This window comes from Anas platyrhynchos, chromosome 1 (assembly GCF_047663525.1).
Source record: "Anas platyrhynchos isolate ZD024472 breed Pekin duck chromosome 1, IASCAAS_PekinDuck_T2T, whole genome shotgun sequence".
NCBI lineage: Eukaryota > Metazoa > Chordata > Aves > Anseriformes > Anatidae > Anas > Anas platyrhynchos.
Window position 1 is genome coordinate 126,585,587 of NC_092587.1, and position 19,643 is coordinate 126,605,229.

Sequence of the window (19,643 nt, forward strand, 5' to 3'; positions counted from 1 at the left end):
ATCTAGTCCACCTCGGCGGAGAGCAGCTATGCAGAAGTGGTGGCTGTGGTGGTGAGCCCGGCAGCGTGGGAAAGCCCAGGTTCCGGGACCTGACCCTCCAAGGATCGAGGAAAGTTTTATTTCTGCTTTTTCTTTTTTTTTTTTTTTTTCTAAATTAACCTATCATTCAGCAAAGTTTGGCTCCAATACTAAAGTTTTATGTGGAAAACAAAACGCCTGCTTGAAAGAACAGATAGGTAAGGTCTATCTACTATCTCATGCCAGTTTCTGCTTTCAAATTCTAGCTTACTTCCATACATAATTTCCAAGTATTTAGCATGCAAACCACAGCCGTGCTGTTTCCAAAGGGAATGTTTACTAAATTAAACATTAAAGGAATATGAAAGCTATTCTCTATTCTAATGACACCTAATTAGAAAAAACATGGAAATAGATTAAAATAATTAGTCTTAATAAGTAGTAATTGTCAAGCCTTGTGCAATAGAATAGCCTTCACAATTTAGGGATAGCGAACAACAATGCTGGGGAGCTCCTAATAGTCACTGGTTTGAATATTAATTTAATTTGTAAAGTGTGTTTAACTTCCCATTTTCCTGGACTACACGGTCCCTACCACGGAGACCCTTGTGTATATGCCTGATGTTACCCACCAGGATAATCACAGAATGGCTTGGGTTGGAAGGGACCTTGAAGACCATCTAATGCCAATCAGTGTATGAAGGCTCGTGGGCATCTGAGTGGAATCAAGGGGTTAGTAACAAAGTACTGGACAGTGCATGTAATGTATAAGATTACCATGAACACACAGCGGTGGGGTTGGCTATGCTTAAGTATCAGGGCAGTGCTCGCCTTGCTACACCTAGAGAGCAGGCAAACCATTACGCCAGCTGCAGCAGGGAATAAAACCAAATCGCTTTGTGTCAGTTCCCTTCCTTGGGATTGGGAACGAAGCTGTGCAGTGATCATCACCTTGTGTGTCAGGAAAGGCGTGCCAGGCTCGACCTAGTGGAGCCTTGCAGGCGGTAGGAGCCCCTGGGGGCCTGGGTTTCTTTGGGAAAGTTTGGGTGAACAGCATCGACCCAGACTGGTCTCACTTTCTCTACCTGAAGATTGCTCTGCCCAGTTCTCGCCTCGAGCTCCTGTTAAGGAAAATACCAGCCAGGAACAGAGGAAGTAGTTGTTTAGTGAAAGTTGTGACCGTATTTCTGTATTGTATAGGCAGAGGTTGGACTCGATGGACTGTGTTGGACTGTGTTGGGCTGTATTGTTAGGTCAGAGGTTGGACTCGATGATCCTGAGGTCCCTTCCAACCTAGACAATTCTGTGATTCTGTGAGCCTTCTGCACTCACATGGATGATCTGAGAGGTCTTTTAAAAGCTGAATGACTGTGTATGTATGTCGAAGTTGAGGGGAAATGGCCTCAAGCTGCAACAAGGGGAGCGTCAGGCCAGGCATTTGGAGACATTTGCGTTTGAGCTGCTTAGGAAAGGACTGAAAGACCCCGGCTGTGAAGAGGGCAGGGCACTGCCAGCCCCTCTGCCTTATCCTGGCCCCGGTTTAAGCGGCGGGGAGGCCGCGGGCCGCCCCTCCCCATCCCTCCCCTTCCGGGCCGCCCGCTCCTCCTCTCTCCCCGCCCGCCCTTTCTCTCCGCCGCCGCGCCCGTGGGGAGCAGCAGCGGCCGCAGGGCCGCCGGGACCCGCCCCGCCTGCTCGGGGCCGGGCACCTGCTGGGGGCCCGGCGGCTGCGGGAGCGGCTGGGGCCGGGGCCGGGGCCGGGGCCGGGCTCGGGCTGGGCTCGGCGGGCGGTGAGTGCCGGGGCGGCGCGGTGCTGGCAGCGGCCGGCAGGGCCCGGCCCCGCGGGGCTGCGGGAGGGAGGAGGGACGGAGGGAGGGAGGGGGGCGCTGAGACGAGCCCGGGGGAGCGGGGGGTGAGACAAAGGCTCCTCAAATCGCCGGGGGCTGCCCATGAAGTTTGGGGCTGAGGAGAGAAAGAGGAGAAGGAGGAGGAGGAGGAGGAGGCAGGTCCAGGGCTGGGCAGGGCTGCGTGGTGAAGTCTTTGCCCTGTCCGCTCCGCAGGGCTGCCGAGGAGCCGTGGGGATTTTCCTGCTGTGTTTTATAATCCGGTGAGGTGAGGTTCGTGAAACTTCGCCCCCCCACACACACACCCCTGCTGGCACGCCCTGGTAAACAGCTGTCTCAACGGGGGGCCGTGCCCTCCTCCTCCTCCTCCTCCTCCTCCTCCTCCTCCTCGGCTGCCCTTGGCGAAATAACTGGTATTTCTGCCGCCTTCCCCTCGCCTGCGGGGAGGTGAGATGAGATAAGGTGAGATGAGATGAGGTGGGCTTCATCACGGTGCTGCCTGCCTCCTGGGTGCCCACCCATCGCCCCGCTCCTGCCCCGGGTGGCAGCGGCTCCGTGGGCAGGAGGAGATGCCCCGGGAGGGCTCCTGCAGCTCCCCGGCTGCCTGCTGCTGGCATTGGCGGCTCTGAGCGTGGGGATCTCTTCTGCTGCTCTCCTGTCGTGATTTACGATGAGAAAGCAAAGATTTCTGTTAGGGTCTGTGTGTGTTGGATGGCATTCAATTGACAAGAAGTTATTACATCTTATTTTTTTAGCTTACCTGCTAATACAATGCAGGTATGGATTTCTAACCTGCTCCTGACGTCTCTTTAGGACCTGGTAGGCAGAAATGGCTGGGGATGGTGCTGTGAAATTTAAGGCTCTGTCACAGCCACGTGTTTAAAGACCTGTACTAAAATGCCATGTAGGAAAGGCTAGCCAATATGCTTTTGGATTGTGCTGTCTTTGTAAAATGGGTATTTATCTTACAGAGTTGCAGAATGGTTTGGGCTGGAAGGGACCTTACAGACCATCTAATTGCAACCCCCCTGCCATGGGCAGGGACACCTCCCACCAGCCCAGGCTGCCCAAAGCCCCACCCAGCCTGGTCTTGAGCACCTCCAGGGATGGGGCATCCACAGCTTCTCTGGGCAGCCTGTGCCAGGGTCTCACCACCCTCTGAGTGAAGAATTTCCTCCTTATATCTAATATGTCTACCCTCTTTCAGTTTAAAACCATTACTCCTTGTCCTATCCCTACACCCCCTGACCAAGAGTCCCTCCCCAGCTTTCCTGTAGCCCCCTTTAGTTACTGGAAGGCCTTCCCAGAGCCTTCTCTTATCCAGGCTGAACAACCCCAACTCCCTCAGTCTGTCCCCACAGGAGAGGTGCTCCAGCCCTCTGATCATCCTCGTGGCCTCCTCTGGACTTGTTCTAACATTTCCATGTCCTTCTTGTGCTGGGGGCCCCAGAGCTGAAGGCAGGGCTCCAGGTGAGGTCTCAGGAGAGCAGAGCAGAGGGGGGGAATCACCTCCCTCGCCCTCCTGGCCACGCTGCTTTTGATTTGAGACTGAAATCCGTAATTTATTATGTGCTATAGACTTACCCAGCTCAGTCTTTTCAAGTAGGCATTGTAATCTGTTTTTCTACAAAGGTGAGGCATTGCCTGCTAATTAGTGTCATTAAATGGGTTAGTTTTAAATGAGAGCACACTGAGCTTAAGTTACATGCTCAGTGAGATCTGCTCGGCTATTTTTATTCTCTTGTTCAAATACGCAGGGGCAGGGGAATACTTTCTCTGTATCTCAAGGAATTTCTGCAACTCGTATATTCCTTAATGAGCCTCTGAACTTCAGCTGGGATTGTACTTCCAGTAAAAGGTCTTTATCCTTGCAGGTTGAAGGGGAATGGTATTTTGCATGGGATGGCTTCAGCAATAGCACGAGGCCTGGCCATCTGTTAATGTAGCTCCATACCAAGGATCAACCTGTGTGAAGCCTGCAGGTGGAAATCAGGATCTAGATCTTCTGCCTAGATCTGTTATCAGATACCTTGCCTATAAAAGTAAACTCTTGAGAGATCCCTCAGCCAAGTTTCATTTGCCTCAATCAGCACGTGTGACTGCTTGTGGCACCGGCATGCCCTACGTGTGCTGCTGCCAGGACTTACCCCAGGGGCTGGCAGAGCTGTCACTGGGCATCTGTCTGGTAGTGGCTGGAGCTAAAGGACACACAAAGTCCCCTTGCAGCTGGGAGATGTCTGTCTGCTCTTACGCTCTTCCCTGGGCACTTGGTGTTGGAGGTGAGGTTTATGCAGATAAGGTTTTGAGCTGGTTGTGCATACCCAGCACCTCGGCCAGGCACGTGGTGCAGCAGTGCCTGGGGGAGGAGGGCTGTGTGTCAGCTCAGCTCCTTCCTCACAGGCAGTGTCAAGGGAGCTTGTTTGCCTGGAAGCCCAGCAGGCAAGAGGAGCACACAAGGCTGATGTCCTGCTCCGGCAGTAGCTGTGGGGTTCACATCTGACAAGCTCTGACTCTGTTCCTGTAACTTACTAGAAAAGTTGTCAGTCCCATGCTTCTTGTTAGAGGATAGGATAAATGGCTTTCTGTACTGCACTCTTTAAACTGTCTGGATTGCAGCTGGACTTCTAATTTGATTGTATTTCTGGCAGGTATTTGACTGTCTTGGTGTTGGCTCTCAGGTCCTGGTTTCTCTCTTGACAGGCACCGCAGCAGTGCATGCTCTGGCACGTCCCTTGCAGTTTCTGCTTGATCCCAGCCTAGAAGATAGTCAAATGAAAAGCTTGCAGGTTCCCAATTGCTCCTAGAGCAAAGAGGAAGGATGGTGAGCTGGGTAGGTTTTGCAGCGAGGGTCAGCGTCTGTCTGTGACTGCTGTGTGACCCAACTTAGGAAATATTTGCTTAGCCCTCCCTCTTGTAAAAGGTTTGGGAGGCAGTTGTAGTGACAGGCAGTCCCTTACAAAGGGACAAGAGATGATGTCTCCCTTAAATTGCTCTTCATCTTTCCAGTGTGGTGTTTCTTCTGTCATCTTTATTGTGGATGATGGAAGGACCCAGAAGTATGTAAAGCAGCCCATGCATTTGCGGTCTGTTTACAGAAGAGTTAATTTCTACTCCAGCTGTGTTCTGTCTGTAAGGTTTTAGCTCTTTGGGGCTCGCTGGTGTGGGACTGTTTGCGTTAGCTAGAGCTCTGATTCCCCTTCATTCAGCTAGATGATTGTGGTCACTTTTTTGTTTACTGCCTGAGAAAACCAAAGAGGTTGGAGATGGTTTCATTCAGAAAAGCAAGTTCTTAAAAGTTGATAACCATTCCAAAAGAATGTGTGTTCTGGCTGATGTACCCCAAACGATTTCTGGTTGTTCTCACGTTATCTCTCTCAAGATACTGTGGTGGTTTTACTCGAGTGGGTGGCCGAGCTCCACCACAGCCGCTCTCTCACTCCCACTCCTCAAAGAGGATGGGGGAGAAAAGACGATGAAAAGGGCTTGAGGGTTGAGATAAGGAGATCACACAGTAATTATTGTGACGGGCAAAACAGACTCAGCATAGGGAGACAGTAAGATTTATTGCTTATTTCTAACAAGCTAGAGAAGCAAGAAACAAAGGAAAGAAACCAAAAGCACCTCCTCCCCCTGAGTGGCGTGGGGGAACAGGGGATTGAGGGTTATGGTCAGTCTACAGCGCTTCTTCTCTGCCGCTCCTTCTCGGTTACTCTCATCCCCTGTGCTGTGGGGTCCCTCCCATGGATGCCGTCCTTCCCCAACTGAGCCTGCGGGGGCTGCCCACAGGCAGCAGCTCTTCAAGCACTGCTCCCACACGGCTCCGTACCACGGGGTCCATCCCCCAGGAGCAAACTGCTCCAGCACGGGTCCCCCACGGGTGGGGGCAGCTCCCCCCAGGCCCCTGCTCCTGTGTGGGCTCCTCTCCACGGGCTGCAGCTCCGGCCCGGGGGCTCTCCATGGGCCGCAGCCTCCTCCAGGCCACATCCACCTGCTCCACCGGGGGCTCCTCCACCCATGGGGGGGGCTGCAGCGTGGAGATCTGCTCCATGGGGGGCCCATGGGCTGCAGGGGGACAGCCTGCTCCACCGGGGGCCTCTCCACAGGCTGCAGGGGAACTGCTGCTGCCTGCCTGGAGCACCTCCTGCCCTCCTGCTGCTCTGACTTGGGGGTCTGCAAGGCCGTTCCTCACTCCTCTCAATCTCCCAGCTGCTGTGTGGCGCAGTGTTTTTTTTCCCTGACTTAAATGTGCTCTCACAGAGGCTCAAACAACATCACTTAGGGGCTCGGCTATGGTCAGCAGTGGGGCCCTTCCCAAACATGGGGCAGCTTCTAGATCCTTCTCACAGAAGCCACCCCTATGGCCCCCTGCTACCAAAACCTTGTCTCGTAAACCCACTACAGATACTTCATCTGGGTCACTGAAACTACAAGAAAGTGTTGATTTCCAAAAGGTATAATCAAAGGGGGGCTGGCAGCAGGCTTAAGGCAGTTTCTCCTGAGAGAGAAGCTGTCAGATTTCCATTCCAAAAGTCAAGGAAAAGGTGGCGTTTCCTATTAATGTTAAAACCATCTCAGCACAGTTAGTGATAACTCCTCAATGAGTCACTTATTGTCAGAATGCAACAAATGTGAGGAGCACTGGGAACCTGGGAATCTTGCTTCACAGTTTAAAAAAAAAAAAATAGTTTTTGTCATGCTTTCATAGTGACAGCATCCTCCAGAGAGCAATGGGAGGACTCGGTGAAATTCAGAATCCAGAGTACAGCAGGCCCTGGCATCTCTGGCTCAAAATGAGCTGCCTTTGGGCAGCATCTGGATGGCTGATGTGGGGGCTGTAGGGCTTCCACGTGGCTCAAATCAATCTACAGTAGCCAGGCTTGGTGCCTAGTACCTTCCTATGGAAAGCTTTCTTTTGGCTTTGAGCTGTATTGCTGATCCAGGTGAGGCGATTTAAACCTGAATTTAGCACTGTGTGGATTCTGGTGTTACGCTGGAGGTTTTGCTTGGCGTTGAGTATCTGCTCCCTTCGTGTGCCGCGTGTCGCAGCTCTGAACCTCGCTGTGAGAAAATCTCATAATCCCGGGTCGCTTCTTAGGAGGTGCAATAAAACAAGTGAGCGCTTTCTTTCCACTGGGGGAAAGGAGTGTCTTCGCTGAAAGTTAGAGTCATCTTGTTTATCCGGAGGCGAGACCTAGACATGCTGTCATAATACTTCTCGTGCTGTTAGGGAGGTTGTTCAGCTGGGCTGGGAAGAAGAAGAAGAAATCTTCTGTTGTTTCCAGCTTGATTGATTTGTGGCATGATGTCCTGGCATTATATTAGTTTCTGTGTGAAGCTTTGGGTGGGGTTTAATGGCACTGTGTGTTTTTGGTGTTTGTGTGCTCCTTCTGAAATGAAGGATGAACTTCAGAATGGAAGGGAAGATAGAAAACAAGACTCTGGCATATTAAAAGCTGTCAGCTTATAAGGAAAAACAGTAGCGATGAATCTTCAGAGCTTGTGGGATGTGTCTCTCTGTTGCTGGGGGTGTCTTTTCATGTTTTTGATGGGTTCATGTTTCTGTTCAGTTTGATAGGGTGTGTCTTAATTGGTGAGAAATAGGAAATTATTTCAGCCACACTATTACTACTTGAAAAGTATTTAATACAAATACTGGTGTTGGAGCATCTTTTAGCTTTGGCTGTAACAGTCTTAGAGTAAGCAAAGGGTCTAAAGTACATTCATGCTGCACAGTCCTCAAATACATGCCTTTAGGATCTAAGAGGCAATATTTACCTTCATATTTGAAATTTCAAGGAACCAATATTACATTGTCTTTGGGGTACTTACGCAAGAGAGAGTGAAGCCAAAAAACCCTTCGCACTTACAACTTCATGCCTTGCCACAGGGAAAGACTCATTGCTGAGCAAATACTCTAACGGAACATGAGACTTAATAATAAAAAAACTAGATTTTTTTTTCTAGATCTGTGCTATTACTACGCCTTGCAAAAAATTGTCTGGTTAGATTATGCTCAGTTTATGAGTAGGAAGTGAATGTTTCCAGAATCAGCCTGAAATGTAGTGGGTTAGGGATGGTTTGTCTAACATCCATCTGTGGTGGGAGGCATCAGAAACAGGCTGTATGTTCTCTTCTAAGGTAGTGCTGTTCTAGCCAGGATCTAATCAGACAAAAATAAGGTATAGCAAGGCCTAGTATTTAATTTGACCTATCAGTGTGGGGTGGGAGAGACCAGGCATGCGGGCACATGCCTACTTCTCTGTGTTTCTTATGAGCCTTAAAGCATATTGTTTTTTTTCCCTGTCCTTTCAATTTCAGTTGTTCTGGTAAAATATTTTTATACAAGAAATGATCTGAGTGTCTGTGAGTGTCAAAAAGGCCTTGTTGGCCAGTCTAGGGTAGTTCTCTGCCTCCACAAGGGTCTATGAGCAAGTTTTTATGGCAAATACCAGAGCACGTATAAAATGACACTGACCTGTGCATGTTTTTCCAGTTCCAAGTGACTGGTTGTTCATTAATTTCAGAGCTGATGATGGATTTGTTTTTGCATCCATTTATTCCTTGTGGTAATTAGGAGTTTTAGGCTTGGGTATGTGGTCCAAATTCCAATTTTTACCTAGCTAACTGATGATAACCTCACCCCGTTTTAATCCTCCTGTTTGCTAAATAATGAATAACTGTTCCATGCTGATTCCCCAGTCACGTTTACTGGTGAGCTTGGATAGCCTTTCATTACTTGTTTTCCAAGTGTCTGGTAACTTTTTGCTAAGAAGAACAAGACAGGTAGATTGTACTGATCTCTTTCTCATTCTTCTGTATCTTTTATGAGAAGGGATGCCCAAAATTACTTCCAGGATTCAAGAGCAGTGTGTTTAGATAGTGTAGTATAGCAAGTGAAGTGTAGAAATTAATCTTTTATACGTGGTTTTGTTAGGGTGAAATGTGATGATACAATTTAACACTTGATGGAGCACTTACAGCTTACAGGAGGTCTGTAATGATGGGAAAGTACTGATGTATATTACAAACTTGTAGTTCAGTATAGATGATAATGGAAAAAAAAAAAAAATTTTTCCTTATAAATTTGATTTTAAAACTGGCTGTCTCTCCTCAGTCTGTCATCTGTAGCATTTAGTGCCTCTAATAAATACAGCATTATTTCCAGTTGCTGTAGCTTGTTGGATTGTTCACTGCTGTTTTTAAATGTTAACAGCATTAAAGAAGGGAGAGCAATGGCCAAATATTTAAATTCTTTATAATGAAAATAAACTGCCTCCTAAGATCAGTAATTAGGATAAAAGTTACTTGCCTTATGATGAGCGGTAAGAGTAAAAATAAAACTTGCTAAAAATAAGCCACAGCCCAGCCCTAAAGCATCTAATATTGTGCTGGTTAAAACAAGTGTCCCTGTTGCAAACTGTAGTGAATCCTGTTGTCACACGAGTGAATTCTGTCGTTTTTACAGCTTCAAGAAATTCATATAAACACATGAGAGAAGATGACAAGGTCTAGATCAAGATCACCACGATGGAAACAAAGGTAAATATTTATCTGTAACTCTATTTGTGTTCTGAAATGTAGCTCTGTGTAGGGCTTTATAATGAAGACTTAAAACTTGTGCAAAAGTGAACTGCAATCTGAACATCATGTTTTACAAAATAATAATTGATTTCCCAAACTGTTTCTGCAACCTTTTTTCCAAATTAGAATTTCATTGCTATTTTTTTAAGCTGGAGATACTGAGGTTTTCTTCTTGTGAAGAGCCTTTTTCAACTTGCGTATTTTGGGACTTGGAATTGCCTGAGGTACTGAACTCAAGCACCAAAATAGTTAAATGTATTTTTACTCAATCACCACCTGGCGCACTGTCTTTAGCTTGCTCCTGTTCTTCCTCCTAGTCTATAGGGGAGGGCCAGAAGATCGATTGCTAAAAATGCTTTGTTCAAATACCTCAGGCTTTCTGAGCCTTTGGGGCTGATCACTTAATTGGTCTTTAGCACAGTGAAATATGCCGTGCAGCATAAGGCAAAATAAAAGCATGGGAGTTAGTGGCCTTGTTTTTCAACACCGGCATGGTAGCGTGCGTCACTGACATAAGGCACCAGAAGCACATCCAGCCAACTTCAGGCAGTTAAGTTACCTGCCTCGTTTTAAGGACTTGCAATGCAAACTTGAGGTGGTAAAGCTAGAAGGCTGGAATATGACCTGAAGGTTTTGAAACCTGTTGGTATGTAATACAAAACCTTACTTTGTTTTGATGGTTTTGGGTTGCCTTTTTTTGAAGTAGATGTAATAATTCGGTTGGGGTGACAAAGGGAGTTTGAATAACAGGGAGAATCTTTTAGAGAAATCCCACCTACTTCCATACTAGACTGATAATTGGCAATATGTCCTTGGAGCAAAGGGCAGAGCGAAATTCCTGAGCTCTCGTAAAAATGCAAGCCTTAACCAGAACAACCAAGAAAATTTTGGGGTGGCAGCATGGGTGCGAGTGGTAGTTAGCTGCTATAGTTTTATGCAGATCTGTCACTCTGGCTTTGAACCTGTTTGCAGGAACAAAGGAAATAGTTATGCTAAATTGTGCACATACTGCAAATGTACAAAGAAAGTGACTTGAATTGTTTCAACTTCCATTTCTCAATCTTTTTATTCGAGAGTGTACATTGAATAATTAAATACACTGATCTGGTTTTGGACTGGGATTACTTTCAGGCTCTTGCTAGTGGGTTGTGCTGCTTTTCTTTTTTTAGGGAGATTTTGGCTAAAAATGCTTAAGTTGCTTTCATTTTTGTAACTGTAGGTCAAAGTTCAAAGGTGAGAAGGGTGTTACTGAGTGGATCTTTGCTATTAACAGTTCAGCTGTTGAAGTTGCAGGAATAGTGCATATGCTCATGCATATACAGGTACACATGCACACACTTCCACAAAAAGACCAAAAAAGTCTTTCTCAAACTTTCTCTTCTGCAGGAAAATGTCTACCTGTGTGACATCTGAAGTAGAATATTTTTATAATGTTTTTAACACCTTTTTTTTTTTTTTTTCCCTTGGCATGATAAGAAAGCCTGAAAAATGTGTGTGTGTTGGCATTTTTTTTTATAACTTCTTTAGATTTCTTCATGTGCTTTTTTCCATTCCCCTTTTTTCTCTTGGCACTGAAAAAGATAGGGAATGCTTGAGAAGTGTGAAAATGTGTAACAGTTGTTTTCAGTGTAGTGGAAACTTCATATACATGAGACTAATTTTAGTTTTAAATGAAAAAATGTCAGCAGAGGAAAATGACTGACTTACTGGTATTTTGGGCGGGTATTTCTTCCTATTAACCATTTCAACAGGGTTGAAAGCAAGCTTGGTATTCCAGCTGGACAAATGACACCGAATGTCTTGTCATGTTCTTAAATTTTCTTACCAGTTGATGAAAATTGTGTACTGAACTATATGTCCTTAGGGAATAGATGTTCTCATTAAGAGGCTGATTCAGTTTTATGGGACTACTTAAAGTGAATTTTATTTTTGCTTTAGGTCCTTATCTCCAGCGTTTAGGAGTCCAGAGCACCACAGGCAAAGGCATGCTCATATGAATTATGACTGTGAATATAAAAGTTTTCGTAAGGACCCAAAGAAACCTATGCCTTGGAGAACAGATGATGAAAAATACGGACTAAGCAATTCTAGATTTGCACCTCATGGAAATAACCACCAGAGAATATATGAACGTAGATCACCCTCGCCAAACCTGAAGAGAATTCTCATGGAAGATGCTTACGGTCATAAACCCTACAGAACACATTCATCAGAAAGAACTGAAGGCAACAGGAGATGCCAGTTACCACCAAAATACTCAGAAATGCCGTATAAAGAGCACGATTGGCCATTTTACCACCACAGAACAGAAGAAAGATACATGTTTGATCACTACAACGTCGCTGGAAACGAAAAAGGAATGAAACCTTTTCATAGACCATTAGGGGCTTCATGTAAACTTGAAAGAAAATGGCATGAAGATGACTTGAGGCACCAGAGGTTACATGAAGAGAAGTATGTTCAGTCACCCAGAAGAGTGTCTGATGAATTTACGTCAAGGAGCTCTTTACAGAAGAGGTATAGGAATAAAATAATTAAAACCTGGGTATTGTGGTGTAAAGCCTCAAGTGAAAGTCTGTTTTCATTATAGTTGAAGATAACCACCTTGAAACACGTTTGCCACTTTGTAGTTTAATTATGGGCGACTGGTAATAGTGAAGTATTTGTCTTTTAAGTAAATCGTATTGATGGCTAGAGTATGAAAGGATATTATTTCCCTCTTAAGAGCCCCTGCACATCCGTACCTTGGCGTGAGGGATTTTGGGTTAACTTGCCACGCATTCTGCTGTCCAACATTCTTCACATATAAGTTCTCGCTTTCTTCTCTAGTGCAAGTGTAAATTGCTTTATGTCAACACAGGTATCCTGAAGATCACGATTACAGAGAATATGGGCACGCGTCTGAAAGGGCTAAGGAAATGGAGAGGTATGACGGTGGAGAAGTAGCAAGAAATTCCAAGTGGAAGCAAGAACGTTCTTTTCCACCCTACCAAGAAAAGGAGGAGCAAAGAAATCTGGGTGCCCAGTCTCACCGCTCGGCCGAAAGGGAGTACTCGGAGGGTTCTGTCACAAAGATAGCCTATGAATACAGTCACAAACGGCGCAGGCATCCAGATGGGGAAAAGTCTTTCTCAGATGATAGAGCTCAGAAGTATGTGAAGCAGGAAGACCAGAAATGCGGTTCTTCTAAGGGTGCCCGGAATAGCAAAGAGCTAGATTACTTTAGTGGTGGAAGAGCGAGACAGACTGAAGAAGGAGGGCATGCTGAAGTACCCATTAAATACAGCTCAAAGAAGGGCTGCAATGCATGCGTTAACTCTTCCAAGATGGATGTGGATCTGAGATCCTTTAAAAACAAGCAGAAGGAAAGAGTAAGGAAAGAAGGGGAACTCAGGAGTAAAGTAGATTCCTCCAGTAGCCAGCATGATTCAAGTCACACTGTTTCAGATGTGAAAATGTCAGATGTCAACTCTAGGAGAGAACATCTCACAATCAAAGTGGATATGAAGAAAATGGTGACAAAGTACAGGTATTTCTTTCCCCTCACCTGTTGTACTTTCTCCCTGTATGCTTACAGTTCGTGAATATCAGAGGAAACAAGTGTTTCCTTAGGAGGTAACAAGGACGAACTAAGGTTGTACCTTTTTAATTTTACTATGTTTAAAACAGTGGCTTGCTCAGACTGGAAGATCGTAGCCTGTTTCTATTTAAGAAATAAAACAGTAGTTCATTTCATGGAGATGTAGTAGCGAGTGGAAAGAACAGATATGGCTGATACAAACTGTAATTAAAGTTGGTTATTATAAGCAAATATATTACAAAAAAAAAAGACATGCCTAGTCCTCTGTTCTGGAATGCGATGGCATTTTTTTTGGCTACCTGAGGGGTTCCTCATTTCTTTTGAAAACCAGGTAACCTTTAACCTTTTAACCGAAACATAGTAGAGTATGTTTCTGTCTTGTATGTAATGCTTGTGGTTGCCTTTAGCATTCCTGTTGTCACCTCAATGGGGTGGGAAAAAAGGGGTAATACGAAAATTAAGTTAGAGGATACGTGGTGGAGTAAGCAGCTTGGTTTGTCTAGATATTTTCTGGTTTGTTGCCTTGCTGTTACAGGCAAAGATGTTGGATAATGGCAGTAATCCCTTTTGGAAGCTGATCAGCCTTCATTTTAAAGATACTTTGCCTCTTTTCCCTGATGAATCTATCTATCTATCTATATTTATATATATATTTTTTCCTTTTCCACTATTTCAGAAATACTTAATGCAATTGAGAATTATAAAGACAAGTCGCTGTCTGCATGTAAGGGGCTAATATAAAAGACTGAGGGAAAGAAAGTGATTTTTGTTGAGACATGTATTTACCTTCCTAAACGATAATGTAAGGAAAACAACTGAATTCTTGCTGATTTTTGTTGCAAGCCCACAGGATGATTCCTGTATGTAGTACTCTCTCGCTGCTGGTCTCGAAAGTCATGCACAACGGACGTGGTAATTCAGTGGGCATGGTTGTTTGTGCAGACTGAAGAAAGTACAGTATTGATTACAGCTTATTTTATGTGTAGAAGATTTGGTTTTGCAACCAAAATTAAAAAAATATAGCAAGCTAAAACACTAATTCTGCAGAAGCTGATAACTGGGAGTATTCATGCTGTGTACTTTAGGCACTTAAACACGTGACATCAAATGACTGAGCTGATTCATTTATAAACCTCACAAGAAGGCAGATAATTCAAATCATCTGTGACAAGTGCCTAAAATGAGATTGTTTGGATTCACTCTCATATGCAGTTACTGGGGGTGAATAGATGACTTCTGGGACCTGCTAGAGGCTGTTTCTGATGCAATTTTTGCATGAAATCCTACTCTCCTACTTCTCAAGTACAGAACAGACAGGTGCTTAATCACTTTGCACATAAAACCTTCAAGACAAAGACTTCACTGTCCGTTCTGCAGTGTTTGAGTCCTCAACTTCTTTACAACTGACAAGCATTCTTGTTGCAAATAAAGCAGTAGAAATCTTAGTGTTTGCTTCCTTGTCAAAATAGCTCTTAGGAAGCAATGCACCCATTTCAGGCATAAATATATTTAGAATGAGTAAAAGCTGACCAAAAAAAAAAGATGTTAAACACGTTCTTAAGTTTACACACTGCCACTGGAAAGATGTTTGACTAGGCTCAAGTGATGCAGTTATCAAAGATGCTGTGGTTTTGACATCTGTTAGCTGTTCTTGAAAACAGTCTGGTAGCTCTTTGTAAACAAAGACCATTTGCCTCCCAGAATTACACTACAAAGGCTATCGGTCTTCATTTATCTATTTTATTTAATAATCTAGATAAAGTTTAAAAATTACCAATTTTGTATTGCACACTTCTTGAAACAAGGATTCCCAAGACCGTAGTCATAGCTGTTTTTTTATTTTTATAGCCTTCCTTCCTCATGGCCCTTAGAGTTGCGCTTTTTGGGTTGTTTTTAAATTCAAAGCAAAAAAAAAGAGATTTCTGTTTCATGACACTTATTCCTAAAGCAAACTTCTTAATTTATTTTGTTCTACTTTTTTTGTTTGAAGTTTTCAAATATTGAATTCTCTTCAAGTGAATATCTGCAATTTTTTTTTTATTTTAGGGCTGCTTCTAGTCATACTACAGAGAGACAGATGTCACACGATCTGGTTGCTGTTGGCAGGAAAAATGAGAACTTCCACCCGGTGTTTGAGCACATGGAATCTGTAACACGCAATGTTGAAAACGACCCATCCAGAGAATTTACTCAGGAAATAATCACAATTATCCATCAAGTTAAAGGTGGCTGTAATACTGGGGGTTTATATGTATGCCTTTATGTATTTATAACTACTGTGTAACCTACAAAGGGTAGGCTGAGGATATAAAGTAGGTGGGTGGAGCATGATGGTAAGAAGGTATCAGTCCTTAACAGAGGTCTTGTTGTGGAGCGTTAAGGTAGAAAGGATTTCTTACAAGTGCTTAAGATGAAACTGCTTGTTTAGGAATGACAGGGAGAGGGGGGAAAAAGCTTATTGTAATCACAGCTTACTAGTTATGTATAGTTCCTTTACTTTTTCAGATTAGTTCCTAGACAGTTGCATCATGTTCAGTGTGGAACTCTGCTATTGAAGGATGCCAGTAGTTGCCATGAGAGAGGTAATAAATAGTCAACTTTCTTCAGTTTAATCTTACTTAGTAAGGGGTTGTCTAAGTCAGCCTGACCTAATCTCCTGCTTGAGAGTCTTAAACTACAAGTGGAAATAGTTTCAAATTTAATCTTGGAAGTTGTTTGTGTCTTTAACAGTTAATCTTTTAAAATATACAATTTTCTGCTAAATGCTTCAAGTAGTACAAACAAATATTCTTGTGTTTAATCTTTTCACAGCAAATTATTTCGCATCATGTGACATAACTCTGCACGAACGGTTCTCAAAAATTCAGGACAAACCAATTCCAAATACAAATGAAGCTAAAATAAGTTTGGATCCAGAAATTCACAGGTAATTGGTGTGCTTCTGCCTTACTTTATTTGCATGAAGGTGGTTAATCTTCAGGAGGCATTGCACAATATTGCCTCAGTGTTTTTTTAACTGACTTTAAGTTTTCCATACGTAGTCTGAAAAGAATCCTGTAGTTGGCTAACAGTGATCTTGCTATTTATCCTGATGGTGCTTGTTCTTATGTAACTTCTCTGTTCCAGGAGGATTGACATGTCTCTCGCAGAACTTCAGAACAAGCGAACTGTGCCATCAGAATCTCCTCAGGTACTATTTAATTTTTTTTGACAGTTAAGTGAAAATTACATAAATGTAAGTAACGCTTTTCCCCTTAAGCCACTTCTGTGTTCTCTGAAGACTATCAGAAATTGACTATTTTTAAAGAAATGCACACAAGTATATTGACACATACCACAAAGGTGCCAGTATGTGTTCACTGAGTAAAATGCCGGTATTTTTCTAGAGTAGCTGGAGGGTGGTTATCCCTGCTCCTCAAACCCCTCTCTGTTCTTGAATAGTGTAAACACGAAATAAGTGACTGATATATAGATCCTAATTTCCATCTCAGATTGGAAAAACAGAAAAAACATTGACAGTTCTTTTATCTCCAGATATTAGATTGACCCAACATACGGATTAGTCCTCAGAATGCTGTTTTGTCCAACGCGTTTCTCAAGGGAGGTGGGATTTTTATGTTCCCCTTCTAAGCTATATTTTCTGTGGTTTAGTTACCCATTTTTTCTATGGTGCAAGTATGTAGAAATACAATTTAAGATCTCTTATTCTTAATTAAGGTTTACTGGAATATGCGAATATTTTTTGTTGTGGTAACTCAGCAGGAGCTTCTTTTGCTGAAATTCTAGTGTTCTGTTTAATGTTGTCTGGAAGCTTGTAACAAGGCAGATGGCGCAAGAGAGGGTAGTTGTTTGGGACAAATTATTGTTACTGTTTTGGATTTGGGATCTTTGGGTTGATGTGCATCTGTCTTATGTCCAGATGGTTGTACTGCATTAACAAGATTATGTATGGGATGCAACCCCTGAAGGACAGAATCGAGTTAGTGTTTAGCTATTGTGAGCTAACTTGGCTTCAACCCTTGCTTTTAACTAGAACATTATGAGAGTTTTAGAAGATCCAAACGATCTAAGGCATGATATAGAAAGGAGAAGAAAAGAGAGATTGAAGAATGAAGATGAGAGAATGTTTCATGTAGATGGTGCAGCTCCAAGGTAATTAGCTAATAGCAATCCTGTTTGCATAAGCCCATGTCTCTCTTATGCATTAATTGTATTGATGCTTCCACAGGTGCATTCAAATTTGTTGTGATTCCTTTCCACTGAGTTTCTGAATTTGATTTGGATTGAAATTCCACCAATATACATTGCAAATGTAGTATGTAATGGGGAATTGACTTGAAAGAGGTTAAGTTGCAGTAGGGAGGGGGGGAAAAAAAAAAAGCAAGCTCAAGTTGCAGACCTGAGTGGAATAGGGGAAAAAACAAATCAGAAGATGCTTTACTATTTTTCTGCTACTTTACGTGGTATATAACAGCATTCTCTTGATATTTTGGTTTTTCATAAAAGCGTTCTAGAATGACTGCATTGTTCTGCTGCTCTAGTTGTTTGTAATGTCGTGGAATGTCAGAAATTGTGATTCTTGGAGAATTGTATGAACTAAAATTAGATTTTTGGAATTGCTTGTTCCTGCTCTGAATTCCTGCAGCAGGTTTATTAAAGATGGGTGGCCCAGAGGTGTTCGCTAACCTCAGTCATCCTTTTTTGCTTTGATGTTGTGAGGTTGGCTGACTTGACTTATTAGTGCTAGAAATGTTGATTGAAGATTTGCCAGAGTGTAATGAAATGCATCTATGCTGTAGTCATGACTTGCAGATACCTCTTAATATATTGCTGTTTGTTCATTTTAAATATGGTCTGTAAGTGGCAAACAGCAGCAATACGTGTGTACTTAGGAAAACTGACATGTAACGTTGCAGAGGAAACACTTCTTGTATCTTATACTTTTTTTTTTTTTTTGAACAAAAAGAAAATAAAACCAAATTACTGGACAGTTGCTGATAGCCTTTTATCAGCCCGGGGTTGTATCTTTCGTATATGTTTGGCCCAGTTGTCTGGGAAGGCTTTTTCTGCTATTTCCACAGCTGCTGTCTTCCCTACCTTTCATATCTACCACTTACAGAAGGAAGCTCAAGCTGCTTTAAGAAGTGTGGCTGTCCTGGGTTGGGGAAGTGTGAAAATCACGCTGTCAACCCTAGTGGATAGCATATTGTGAGCAGAAGGCAGCAATTGGATGAGGAGGAAAATTTTCCTGAGATCAGGGTTTTTTTCATAGTCCACATGTGAGATCCTGGTAGTACTTAATCAGCTATGAATTTATTTCACATCCATGACAACCATTTCTTTATGTTTTGGGAACTATACATTTGTATTTCTGGTGATTACTTTTCATGGTATGTGTTTTATTTAAAGGTTTTATGCACATCTGTATTAACAAAGTGCCCAGTAAAAAATCAACATCCCCCCCAAAACAAACAAACAAAAAACCAAAACAAAACAAAACAAAAAACCTGCTTGTTGACGATGAAATGAGCATAAGTTCACATCTAGTGATTTATCAGAGCTTCTGTCAGGTTTGGAATTTTTCAAAATTGAGAGTTTTATACAACTTTAAAGATAGTACAGTACAAAACTGCTGAAATGCAGAAAGCAGGTCAACCGGCAGAGGGCAGTGACAACCAGCTGTGCAGGTGTAGCTGGGTGAGCCAGGGAAACCTGATTTGATAGTGAGGCTTCTGAGAAAGCCGAATATCTCCATTAATTATCATTGCCTAAGAGAATACAGCTTACTGTGCAACTTGTACACCAATGCTAAGCCCTAGTAATTTTTCAAGTGTCTTAGATTTAGATCGCTTGAAAACCATCACTTTACAACTTCTAAGTGGTACAGATGTTAGAATAAGGTAATTTAAATTACCAGGTGTTGCTATATTATGGTTTGGGGTTTTAATTGTTCTCTCTCTCTCTTTCTCTCTCTGTCTCATGCACATCAGGAATCAGCAAAGCTGCAGTCTTTCAAAATTACAAAACTCTCAACTTGATGGCTTCCAAAAGCCTATGAGGTTCATTAAACCACCTTTCAGGAAATTTATTGGGAAACCTCACCTGGTAAGCCTAAATATAGAAGTAGTAGCTTCTGCATTTTTTTTTCTTATCTTTATTCATGATTCGGTTTCTGCTGCCCTGTTTAGGCTGATGTGACTTTAATAATCTGTGAACTCTTGTCTTTAAGTTCCCAATGAGGCTTTATTTTCAGACTTGCTCAACAATAAAAACAGTCATAATTTCAGTTATAGTGCAACCGTACTTCTTTAGACTTCTGCAGCATAGAATAATGCAAGTGAGCTAAAATCACTCTTATGACCAAATTCTGATTTAAAACAAAAAATGACAAATGGTGCTTTTGCTTTAGAACACCTCTGTAGCACTCTAAAACCACTTTGCTATTGTTTTTTTTATAACCTAACAGGGAAGTTGTCAGAAATTGGTGATATTGGGTGTAACTACAGTAGAATTAAAATATTTTTTCAGAGTCTGGAAGTAAGGTGTGCAACTCTCAAATTCTTACTGAGTAGCAGGAGCAGGTCAAATTAACTTAGGATTCATAATGAATTACAAAAACTGAT

At 43.0% G+C, this 19,643-nt stretch overlaps 1 protein-coding gene across 1 annotated transcript in view; it reads left to right on the forward strand.

Moving 5' to 3' along the window:
* Positions 1-1,632: 1,632 nt before the first annotated feature.
* The window catches only part of BCLAF3 (BCLAF1 and THRAP3 family member 3), a 33,587-nt gene continuing 15,576 nt past the window's right edge, over positions 1,633-19,643 (forward strand). The window contains exons 1-9 of the mRNA XM_027448333.3: positions 1,633-1,805; positions 9,325-9,398; positions 11,379-11,957; positions 12,301-12,969; positions 15,067-15,245; positions 15,832-15,946; positions 16,147-16,210; positions 17,054-17,172; positions 19,011-19,125. Of these exons, the coding sequence (XP_027304134.2) occupies positions 9,358-9,398; positions 11,379-11,957; positions 12,301-12,969; positions 15,067-15,245; positions 15,832-15,946; positions 16,147-16,210; positions 17,054-17,172; positions 19,011-19,125 (1,881 nt within the window). The 5' untranslated portion in view covers positions 1,633-1,805; positions 9,325-9,357. The remainder of the gene's footprint in view (positions 1,806-9,324; positions 9,399-11,378; positions 11,958-12,300; positions 12,970-15,066; positions 15,246-15,831; positions 15,947-16,146; positions 16,211-17,053; positions 17,173-19,010; positions 19,126-19,643) is intronic.